General features: G+C 42.1%; 1 protein-coding gene across 2 annotated transcripts in view; it reads right to left on the minus strand.

The window, feature by feature from the left end:
* Window positions 1–5,546: 5,546 nt before the first annotated feature.
* Window positions 5,547–12,620, minus strand: part of ldlrad4b (low density lipoprotein receptor class A domain containing 4b) — a 54,418-nt gene continuing 47,344 nt past the window's right edge. For both annotated transcript variants that reach the window (XM_032511450.1, XM_032511449.1), the window contains one exon: window positions 5,547–11,675. In XM_032511450.1, coding sequence (XP_032367341.1) covers window positions 11,121–11,675 — 555 coding nt within the window. In that variant the 3' untranslated portion in view covers window positions 5,547–11,120. The remainder of the gene's footprint in view (window positions 11,676–12,620) is intronic.

A 12,620-nucleotide genomic window follows, 5' to 3' on the forward strand; every position in this document is an offset into this window, starting at 1 on the left:
TTATGAATGTGCAAAATTGATGTGGATGTCATCTGATGTCTGGGAGGATGTGTGATGACCGGGTGGAAGAGATTCAGAGTGGGGTTTCCGTCTCAGAAGTAGTTTTCACCCGAATAGTTTACAGAACCTCAAAAGTGTCAGATTGTGAAGAACTGAGTTGTGCGTGGGCTTAACTGACATTGTTGAGATTGTTTGTGAATGTAAGATGATGAAATTGCAGATGGACGTAACGTCCAGAGAGGGTAACGGAAGCCAATATGTGGCTTGATGTGCCTTAAAGCAATTCCAGCCAGTTAAGTAGGCTGAGAGAGGGCTGGGCAAGACTGTTGATGATGGCATCTTGTGATGCATAAGAAGTTTCTCAGCTGGTGTGTTAGTTGAAAGTTATGGCTAAAGACTGTGGCAATGGTGCAGGGTGAATGTCTGATTCTGGAGCCGAGTGTCTGAATTTCTTTATTTAAGATGTCTTCTACTGCTGTGTTTGAGTAATTGAGTATGGACTTGTGACCATTTGTGCCCCCAAAAGTAAGTAAGTAAGTAAGCCTACGAACACAGGGATGAAAAGGCTGAGAACGCCCGAGACATGACAGACAGAGGGAGCAGGCACATGGAGAAATACGACCGGACCACCACTAGTTAAAGCTGGTGATGAGTGCTGTGGCCGTTGAGGCCTTGTGATGCCGCTGGCCGTAGCCGATGCTGGCAGGGGACGCGGAAGTGCAGGAGGCCCAGTGGTTGTTGCCGCTGTGGGTAGCAATAGAAGCTGACAAAGCGGCGTCTCTCTCTCTCAGTCTTTCTTTTTTTTCCTCCTTTGTCTCTCTTTCTCTAACATAAGGAGCAAAATACATTTGGGTGTGGGGAATGGGGAGGGGGGTTAAGGACAGACCAGTTGGAAAGAAGAAGGCTAGGAATCGTTTACCACCATAGTAGGTAGGTCCCCTTGACCAACTGGATGTGGCATTGGAATTGCAGTGCGGCCAGCTTTGAAAGGGAGAGAGCAGAAGCCGATTGGCCAGGAACAGCCGAAGGAAGGGTAGAGGAAGGGATGAAGGGATGAAAAGGCAGAGATTGCCCGAGACATGACAGACAGAGGGAGCAGGCACATGGGGAAACACAACCTGACCCCCGCCAGAGGGAGCTGATGAAGGGTGCTGTGGCTGACGAGGCCTCGTGATGTCAGGCAAGACGCCACTGGTCGCGGCCAACGCTGGCGGGGACCCAGAAGTGCTGGAGGCCCGGAGGTTGTTGCTGCAGGGGGTAGCAATGGAGGCTGACAAAGCGGGCTGAGTGACCGGAGTCGCAGAGGCCAAAGAGAAGTTGTCAACATGTGAACATTTGAATTATTAGAGGGTAGCAACGGAGGCTAGGAAGAGCCGGTACAATGCAGTACTGCTGTCATTGAGGCACAGTTGAAGGCGAGCCACAGTCCAGTCATCTGTGGAGGTAGAGACCGCCGCGCCACGCAGGAGGGCGTGCAGCGCCGAGGAGAGTAGCGGGCGCCTCTACGAGAGGAAGGCTGATGATGAAGAGAGGGTAGACACCGATCCCTGCGGCTCAGATTTCCCAACCTTACAGACTGATGGGAAGAAGCTAGAGAGCCGCTGTAAGCCGCTGGAAGCTGGGGATCGTTCGGCGGAGGAGAGGAGATCTGGGCGAAGCCAAGGAATGGTGACCACGGACCGCAATTGGCGCCGTTGAGACATATGACGGGATCCGACTGCTGCGGCGTAACTGAAACATGCCCTGTTTCGAATAGATCGTCGTTGACATCAAGTGAGCTTAGCCATAGCTCCGGACCCATGACTGAATAATAATAATAATAATAATAATAAATTTTATTTGTAATGCACTTTACATTTAAACAAATCTCAAAGTGCTACAGTCAAGGTCATAAAAGCAAGGTAAAAACACAATGTAAATATCTATAAATAGTGCAACAACATTTTTGTGCAAGGTTAAAACTCATAAGTTCTGCTAAAAAGATGTTTTTGTCTCTTTTTTAAAAGTCTCCAAAGTTGTGGTGCCCTTAGATGGTCAGGGAGGGCATTCCACGTCCGAGGAGCGGCAGAGCAGAAGGCTGATCACCCATGGTGCTGAGTTTAGTTCTGGGATTAGGAGGCGGTTGGAGGTTTTGAGCGAGGGATCGTGTTGAAGTGTGAGGGATGAGAGTTCTTTCAGGTAGGGGGGGGCATTTCCATAAATGACTTGGTGGGTGATGATTGAGACCTTGTATTCTATCCTTGCTGAAATGGGAAGCCAGTGAGTGAGTGGAGAAGGGTGTGTGGTCCACTTTCGCACTCTCATCAGGATCCTAGCAGCACTGTTCTGGATATATTGCAGTTTCTGCAGACTCTTGTTAGGGATCCCGATGAGAATTGCGTTACAGTAGTCCAGTCGGAGAGACAAAGCGGTGGACCAGTTTTTCAGCATCAGCTAAGGTGAGTGTAGAACGGAGTTTTGCAATATTTCTGAGATGATAGAAGGAGATCTTGCAGAGGTTTTTGATATGGGCTTCAAAGGTGAGTTGTGGATCAAATCTTACACCAAGATTGGTGACTGAGAGCATGAAATGCTGACCCTCCTGCATCAAGCAATCAGAGACACGAGCCTGGATGCGCAAAACGGTATATGTAGGTTTGTCTGGTGATTAGAGGTGTGGTTTTGGCATGGTATTGCTCCCGAACCTAAGTTAACAAATTAACTCCCTTTCATTGCACGTCTTATTACTGCAACTCGATTGGCCATAAATGTCTTGAATCTGAAATGTTCATTTGATATGTACAGTCTGGCCAGAACATGGAATGGTCTAGGTGCAGTTGTAAGCAGCTTGTCTATTCTTGCGGCTAGTCCTGCAGCGGCAAGCTCCAACCTTGGGATTGTTACTTGGGAGCTACACGCCCTTTTCCCATAACAAAAGTGACGTGGACGTTGTTGTTGCCATTCACCCGCCTCACATAGTTTACAATTCCATACTCTTGGTTGCTTGCATTAGCAAAGTGATGAAACTTTGCATGCATTATTGATCCAAATTCTTTACTCTTGAAGCATCGTTGCACTTTTAAGTTTGAGATTTTAGTCAAACCAGCTGTCCATTTTGACCATTGTTCATGTATGCTGAGGGGTGCCTCTTCATCCCAGCCTAGATTTAAGTTACAGAGCTTCTGTAACAAGACTTTAGCTGTTAATGTGAAGAGGGTTAGGAAACCAAGAGGGTCGTAGGACAGACCAGACCATTGAAAACATTCCTCTTCTTGTAAGTGGCTGTGGTTTTGGCTGAACGTTAAAGGTGTCACTCTCAGTGCACCATTGCAGACCTAAAGCCATTTCTGTTGGAAGCTTGTCTTTGTTAAGATTGAGATCTTCTTTTGCTTTGTCTTCCACAGGAAAGAGAGACAACACTTTTCTGCTGTTTGTGGTCAACTGTGAAAGATGAAAGCCTCCTCTTTGGCAGACTGAGTTGACGTCAGCAATGAGTTGCATTGCCTCCTGTAAAGTGGGCACTGACTTCAACAGATCATCTACATAAAAGTTATGCAGAAGTGTATCAATTACCTCAAGCCTGAAGAACTCTCTATTGTCCTCTGCTGTTCTAAGCGCGTAACTCGCACAGCTGGGGGATGACATAGCCCCAAACAGATGGACAGTCATCCTGTGTTCCACAGGAGGCTGGGACACGTCTCCCCCAGGCCACCACAGAAACCTCAGGAAGTCAGCATCACTGTCTGGGACCTTCCCTTGATGGAACATGGCAGTGAGGTCTGCCATCAGACCTATTGGCTCCTGGCGGAATCTGTTGAGCACATCTATAAGGCTGTTTGTTAAATCAGGTCTTTTGAGTGATTCTCCATTCAATGCTTTTCCATGGAAAGGAAATCAAAAAACACTCTTAATTTCCCTTTTTTGGCTGATAAACCCCATGGTGGGGTAGGTACCACACCTTCCTGTCTTTTCTTGTGAGCTGCCCCTCTAGCACCTTTTCTGAATATCCCTTATTGATCATGTCAGTCGTGAAGGAGACATATTCTTCTTTGAATGACGGGTTCCTACTGAATTTCTTTTTCAGGCTCTGAAAACGTTGCTCAGAAATGCGACAGTTATTCGCAAGGATAGCATTATCTTCTCTGAAAGGTAACTTAAGACTGTAGTGTCCATTCACCATTGTGACCAATTCATCCGCTATTGTACTCAATGGGTATTTCCTTCACTTTCTCAAACAACCTTTAACTGAAGTCGGTGTTATATTGGGCTATCAGCATCTTATGTAGATTATTGACTGTATGATAGGGCATGCGATTACTAGATCCTGTTCCTAACGGGCCATCCAAGCAATGTTCTCATAGCATATGGGCCGTCTCCTTCACTGTTTACGATTTGCCATTGCTCTGTGTGCATTTGTGCCAATCAGAAAATCAATGCCTTGCATTGATGGTGGAAATTTGGTTATCTCTAAGGTAAGGCCACTTTGACAGAGTTCTCTGTCTGGGTATGTTACTCTCTGAAACAGGAATCTTTATGTATTTGCCTCTGGCAGAATTATGAACACATTGCGTGAAGTCCACTTACTTCAAGTCCAGTGATGATATTGGTAGACACAATTCTCTCCTGGCCCATTGTGCACAACAGGATGTTCGTTCTTTTCCCTTGTACATTTATCTGAAGTCTCTTTCATTTAGGGACAGAGACTTCCGATACAGTATTAGGGGACCACTAAGGTCTATAAAAGCATCCAAAAAGCAGCGTGTCAAAGGACCTTTAATTATGCTGTCATAGGTTTAGACTGCCGGGGGACTTCCTTTGTGAAACTGGGCCCCACTTTTCGCTCTCTTTCCATCTGTGTACATCCATGTCCCAGAAATGCTTGTTACTAACTTGCCCCCTCAAACACCCCCTCAACATACCGCCCAGGTGTTAATGTGTGCAACTGTGTGAATGTGATCAGTGCTCTCTTGCCCAATTCAGTGAACATTTCCTGAATAAATAAAGATTAAATACAAAATTAAAAAATAATTCCATGCCACCGGAACCACAAAAGAACCGCTTTATCTACTGAAGTGTGCTATCTAAATACAGTTGCCTTATCTAAGTATTATCATAGCAGCCAATTAACCTACTCAGACTGTGTGTACTATGACTGCATCAGGCCTTAACCTGCACCAAGCATTGCAGAAACCAGGCTAAATTTTTGAAGTTGCTGATCTGCCTTTATCCCATAGCAACTAGAGATCCAATACTGCCTAAAAATGCTACGTTTTTAAAAACTGAAACATGGGGTACGTTGAACACCATGTTGTGTGCGCAAGCTCTATGCTTTTTTATTACCACAAGTTTACAGACACGTCTCTGCTGATTGGGTATCACCTGTGACCCAGCCAATAAACAAGAGACCAAATGAAAGAAAACATCTCAAAGCCCGTTACACACCGTTTTACACCATTCCAAGGAAACACGTTCATTGAATGTGCCCCAGCTTACGTTATTCGGCTGCATCAGTCAGAACAGATGACTGAAACGTCATTATCTATATAAGGGAAAAAATACAGGGACAACACTTTTAAAGTTTTATTCATTACACTGCAGTTTGACTACAGCATAAGTACAAGCATAAAACCTTTGACTACACAGCACTTAGAGCAACATGTTTAATTTTTTTCTTCTTTTCTGTAAAAGTATTGCAATAACAGACCTTAGGCTTAAACCTATTACATCACAATTGCTTAAAGAAAGAGGTAAAAATAGATAACAATTTTACCTCGTGTGTGTGTGTATATATGTATGTATATATGTATGTACATATATATATATACATACATACATATATAGCTTGCAGCACAGAGGGGGAAGGGAGAACGATGATTCATTTAGTAAATAAAGTGAACTGATGTTACATTACACATGAACGAAGGAGTTCTATAGTAACTGTCAAGACAGATAGAATACCAAACTGCTGTGTCGTTATTGTTATTATTTTCATCATTAATATTAAAATCTGGAAGGATAAAAATAGCTACTTGTTGTTAGCAGTCAAGAACGGTGGAAAAAGGGAATGCAATGCGGGGGGGTGGGTGTGTGTGGATCAATTAAAATTCTGTCTGAGCTCCAGTCAATTCTTCAAGCTAATGCAGGAAATAAACAAAAAGTTATATTAAGAAGAAGGAATGGCGCTCCAGACAAAGTTAAAATAGAGACTTTTCCAAATTTAAATTATTATTTTACATAACTGTCACTTATTTGGTGATTTGAAGAAAAAATGTGGCGTCTATAGATAAGAATGAACATGCTCTGCGGTTATTGATTGCATGATTAAACATGACTTTTGTTTCAATATACTGTGTCACATATAACATTGTAATGTAGAAAATGATTCTCATTGTAATGAGAAAAGTTAAATTACAGTTTTTTACCTCTGGGGCAGGTTGCCAATCTGGACCAAAAAGGGAGTGACCTCTTTTCCTTAAATGTTTTACACTCTTTTTGTTCAACTTTAATGCAATCAAATATCAGTAACGGAGCTAAAATGCTTTAACCGCAGCCCAACATCCAGCCACATATTTTGCAATGCTGAGTGTGCTCCACAGATTTACTTACTTTGGCAAATATACAGTTTCAGCTGAAATTAACTAGGATGTTGTTAAGATCTATGAGTACAGACACATAGTTTCCATATTTGGAAGTGCTGACGGCTCTCGTGTGCAGTGGTCATATGACACGTCTCTCAAACTAGACTGCTGCGGCTTTTGGTTCAACAATAAAGAGTAGAAATTCAACCAGAGCCAGGCCGAAGATGTAGCAGGAACAGCAACTGATGTGTGTGATTTCTGTTTTCCTAAAAGATCTGTGGAATAGAACTATACATTTGTTAGTCGATTGTGGTGAAAATTAAACCACCAGTCTATACCCAAATGATTTCAAGAACTGTGACAGCTTATTCTTAGATGAGGAATCCAGTAAACAAGTAAATAACATCCTTTCTCAACAAGTTCCTTAACACAGAGGCTATTTTTATATAACAGATTATTATGTATAGCAAAATATTATAAGTAGTAATTTGTATTTGTGTTGCAACCATATTTTTAGCATAATTTGCAAATCATGGTTTCTCATAAAAAAGACAAAGCACTTTAACTGTAGGCGTTTACAAATTTGATGCTGCCTTATTAAAATTCTTATCTTGTCTGTACATTATATTACATTATTCACAAATTATTTTGTGAGTTCTACCCATTGGGTAGGATATGTGCATAATATATTCAAGTTATATACAGCACCTTACAAACAAAGAAAGAAAGACAGACTACTGAAAAAAGCACCGTTGGAAGTGAGGCACAATAAAGGTGGGAGCTGTTTGAGTGCAAGTGAGTTCCTTTGTCTGCTCCACACGCTGGTCAAATTACTGGTTGAAATGGTTTCAGTTGCTTCGCAAAGAGTGACCACTCCTGGCTGACGCAATGGAAGTGAGCAGGCTGGCTGCCCATAAACACCGCTGGTGCACTTTAATGCTAAAGATAGTCAAGGTAGAACTGCAGATTAAAGAGGCAGCCGGTGCTTTGCTGACATTAAAACAGGCACACCGCTGGTCCTGTGGTCACAACATTTATAACTTCATGTAAAGTTTGAATTAAATGTTTTTTGTACACTTCAATACAGGGTCAGATTCAGTCTGTCATCAAACAGAGCTCAATAGCTGAATGAGTAACCCAGACCAGACTCCTGAAAGAAAGTCACCACAGTGACATCTGTCTATGACTTAACAAAAAGACAGGAATTATCATTTTTGGCAAACCTAGCTAACCTTTTCCCACATATTTCCTTTCCATTCTGCCAGATAGGCAACCAGTCTGAGACAAAGCACCTGCAAGGATTCCAAGCAGCAGTTTGACTGAGGTGTGGTCTGCTCAAACATGAACATTAGGCACCTTATATACTCGCATAATAGTCACATGCAAACCTTGTAGAAAACATAATTCATCTTTATATCCTCAATTTACAAGCTTTGACTGTGCAGACAGAACCACACGAGAAAAGAAAGGTTTGAAGTAAGTCTGTAGAGTCAAAGGCTAAAGTAAGTAGACAATCTCTCTTCACAACTGAGCCGCCCAGGTTAGGTCTTACAAGACCATGTTTTGTCTCAATACTTGTCCTTTTGACTGCAGATGGTCAGATTTCTCATTTCTAGTTTTTGGACGAGTTGAGGGGACAGGATGGACAGTAGAAGGGGGGAGCGCATGAGAAGCAGCAGTAGCAACAATATTAGCAGCAATAGAAGCAGCAATGTAGTCTCTCACACACACACACACACACACACACACACACACACACACACACACACACACACACACACACACACACACACACACACACACACACACACACACACACACACACACACACACACACACACACACACACACACACACACACACACACACACACACACGCGTAAAGTCAGATTTGAGCACAAGGACCTTTTCATTTAGTTCTTATTGATCTACAGGAATATTTCTAGATGCATTAGGCAACTTAACACTATTCAAAGCAACTCGTGCATATTCTATAGTTTGTTATTAACATCAAATCCCACAAAAAGACCCAAACCAACATGAACAAGTATTGTGTGTGCATCAAAGACTGATAAATCTTATTCCTCTGTGTCATAGAGCTCCATTGTTGTCTACAAGCTATTAAAGACATATAAATGAGCTGCACTGTTGCATTGAGTGAAATGTTTCTTAATTGCCAACACCTACAAACAGTAGTTTATTTTGGGGGAGAGATCCTAATGCACTCTCTCTGTTCAAATATAGCCTTTGGTGTTGGGCTAAGAAGATTCATGTCCAATGCCAAACACCAGTTTCGAAAAACACAGGAAAGTGGACTATGGGTCAAGAATTCTTTGTCGTATTGAGACATTAAGTAACACACTGTAGGTTTTAGTCTTTTTGTGTGATTTCTTAACAATAAGAAACATGAAATAACACCAGCCTTATCTTCTTACCTCATCAAAGAGTGTTTTTTGGAAAAAATCTTTGTTTTCCAAAGAGTTAGTACTTAAAACATTTTTTTTGAGTTGATCTTGAGTTGTCTCACCTCCATCCACTCCTTCTGTGTTTCCTTTGTGTACTGCATTGACAAAAAGTATTTTTAGCGTACATACTCGGTGTGGGAATCTACTGCAGTTTTCCTTGTGTTGCTTTAACGGAAGCTGTGGAGTGGACTGTGACACACTTTCTTTTACACTGAGGTTTAGTTAATAATGTGTTAATATGGACAGTGTAAGTAACGTATCCTTGAACAAAGCAGTCGATTATTAAGGAAAATTAAGTGCTTTTTTGAGTTATTAAAAGGTCACACACACACACACACACACACACACACACACACACACACACACACACACACACACACACACACACACACACACACACACACACACACACACACACACACACACACACACACACACACACACACACACACACACACACACACACACACACACACACACAAATAATGGCTCCAGTCCAGTCTCCACTTTAAAGGGCTTGGCAGACTCTGCATCATCTTTTTCTGCACACGGATGAGAGAGGGATGATAAACTATGTTTACCAGAGACACTGTTAACAAGATGAGATGGGGGTTAGCGAGAAGAGATCTGATGATTAATGCTAAAATAATTAAAAGACAGAGAAAGCGCAAGAGCAGGGTAGAAGGCAATGATGAGCAGAGAAAAAGGCTACATTTTTAAGGCTTTCTTTTACAAAAAGGACTCTCCCATAGCCCTTTAACTTTGACCACATATAGTTTTTGTTTAAAACCTGATCACTGTGCTGGCAGATGCAGACAGGAATCTTCACTTTGTTTGTTGTCTTGTTTTTTGTGGCTTTAGAAATGTGAAGAAGGAGAGCCGAGCCTCTTTTATTGTTTTGTGTTTTCATTGTCATGTTGGCGGGTTTTGGGTTCAGTGTGGCTGTTAGCAGAATGAACTTTGCATGTAGAGATGAGCAGTGAGAGGAGAAGGTGGGGGTGATGGTTATTGACCAAGAAACAGAAAAGAAGAAGTGTTAGGTGCTCAGATTTTGGGACAAAGTCAAAAAGGGTTAAAAGTGGATGGCCAGTTACATATGTTTATGAGTTATGTTATTCTTGATATCCAACCATCTGGTCAGATTTATTAGTATGGAGCATATACTTTCTAAGAGTTTGGGAACTACTCTGGTTTGTGAAATCCATCTGTAAATCTTTTAAGAAACTACCAGAGAAAGTAAGAAATGTTCCGTCCACCCAGCAGCTGACACGAGGCAGATTTCTTTCTCACAGACATGAACAGTACAATGTTATTCTCTTACTAAGTCTCCCTGTCCTGTGGTGTAAGCAGACAGAGATGTTGTAGGCTGGGTACAAGTATTGTTTTCAAAGAAGGACATAAGCTTATAATAAGTGGTTTTTTTTTTTTTGCTCCCAACTGTTTAAACAGCTTTGGAGGCAAAGTTCAGTCAGTCAGTCCATTCAGAAAAAGGACGAAACAAAAAGAGAAAAACAAACCTCGTTATCATCACATAACATAATTTCCCTCTTCTCTTTTACAACAAATATATAGTGCAACTTTTAGATAACATTTATTTTTTTGTGTTTTGAATGTTAGAATGAGTCATTTTACCCCTTTGTTTAGCCTCCTCGTAAACCTTGGCACTAAGATTTGGGTTTGTGAGTCTCTTGTTTTATTGTGTTCTCTGTAAGTCCTTGATTCTCAGTTCTCGCTTTGTGCACAGATCCCGGTCCAAAAAAGAAACAAAAAGTAAAAACATCATCCTCAGTTCCCCGGACAGAAAAGTCACCCCAGAGGACAAAAAACGGACAAACGTTTTAATATGTGCTAGCAGTATGTTTTTAACTTGAACGTTCGAAAGAAAGGAAATAAAATTAACTCTTGGTTCCTCCCTTTCCTTGTTTTGTTGTAGCTAAGATTGATTTTTATTTGTGCATGGGAGTGTGGAGAGAGGACATGAGAGAGACAGAGAGTGCACAGGAAAGAGAGACCACAGCTTAGAGGTGATCAGGAGTGAAGTTAAGAGACAGTTTATAGTCTTGGGTGAGTGGCCCCACCTACCCCCCTACTCTTTTCTTCACACCAGGTCCTTCTGTTGGCCATCCTTGGCCTTGGCAGGTACTATTGTGCTTTCTGATTGGCTCCTGTCCCCTGGGCCCCCCACCCTATGGGTATTGCTGTGCTGGTGTAGAAAAAACGCTGAGCCAGGATAGTGGCCCATCACCTCACTGTACGCTGGTGGGGGGCCCTCCATGCGCACGTGGCTGCTGGAGTTGACCGCACTGATACCCGAGTTAATGCTTGGCGGCCTAGGACCACCTCCTATTCCTCCCACCCCTCCCAGGCTTCCACCTCCTCCGATGTCGATCAAGTCACTGTCGTAGATGGTCCGGTTGGGCGGCGCTCTCACCGACTCACGATTGAGCTCCATCTGCTGCTCAGGGTTGCGGAGCTGCAGGGTACAAGACCCCTGGTAAGGCGGGGGCTCCTCGCCGTCCGACAGCGAGATTGTGGGTGGTAGGTCAATCTGGTGATGCAGGTAGGGGTAGGTGGGCTGGAAGCGACTGAAGCGGTCACGCTGCATGAAGGAGGGAGCAGTGAAGTGATCCCTGGCCTGGGGAGCATATAATACCTGAAAGAAAGACAGAAAGGGAGGAAGAAAAGGAAGGGGAGGCAGAAAAAGAGATTCAGAGAGAAGAAGGCAGGGGAAAAGAAGGAGGGAAGAGGAGAAAGATATTATATTTTTCAGATATGTATACCACAATATAGCAAATGTATGCACTCTACAGAATCTGTTTACTGGTTCCACTTATTATTCCACTTATTTAGTATTATTCGTCATTCCCATTCTCACATCTCACTTATTATTTGTTATTTATTCATCATTCTCATTTCCTATTTCAGAACTGTTCATAATGTTAATACTGTTTATATTGTAATATAACAACATACTATTTATCCCAGTATCCTTTGCACTATGCTCCACATTTAAATAATTTTTATTGAACTCGTTATTGCACTCATGCCTCTATATTATTTCTGTTTAGAGTATGTATATATTGTGTATATATTAGTTTGTATATTTTGTTTGTTTGGTTGTTTTGTATGTGTAAGCACATTGTGAGCAAAGATGCTCCAAAGAAAAATTCCTCGTATGTGTCCTCGTGCCTGGAAAATAAAGCTGATTCTGATTCTGATAAATACCAGCTCAAACCAAATAACCGCGACATGCAACTACTTGCAAATGTGCCAGTCTGCAACGTTCTGAAACCTGCCAGCTTACACCAATGCAACAAGACAAGGTGGGGAATCATCTCCAAGGCAACAACTCTCTGTACTTCTGTTCTAATTTCAGATTTTTTTTGTAGCTGTAACTGTTGCGTCTAAATATGAATGGGGATAGTGATAGTGAGATGCTTGCAACTGTTACATTCCTAGTAATTAATCAGCAAAAACATACATATGCCAAAATGTTGTTTATTATTTACCATAAGGCTATTTCAAATGACTGATGTTAAACGGTTCATGATCTGTGGGTGATAATTCACATTGAAAATAAAGAAAACGCATTGAATGA

The sequence above is a fragment of the Etheostoma spectabile genome, unplaced genomic scaffold, assembly GCF_008692095.1.
Source record: "Etheostoma spectabile isolate EspeVRDwgs_2016 unplaced genomic scaffold, UIUC_Espe_1.0 scaffold376, whole genome shotgun sequence".
Lineage (NCBI taxonomy): Eukaryota > Metazoa > Chordata > Actinopteri > Perciformes > Percidae > Etheostoma > Etheostoma spectabile.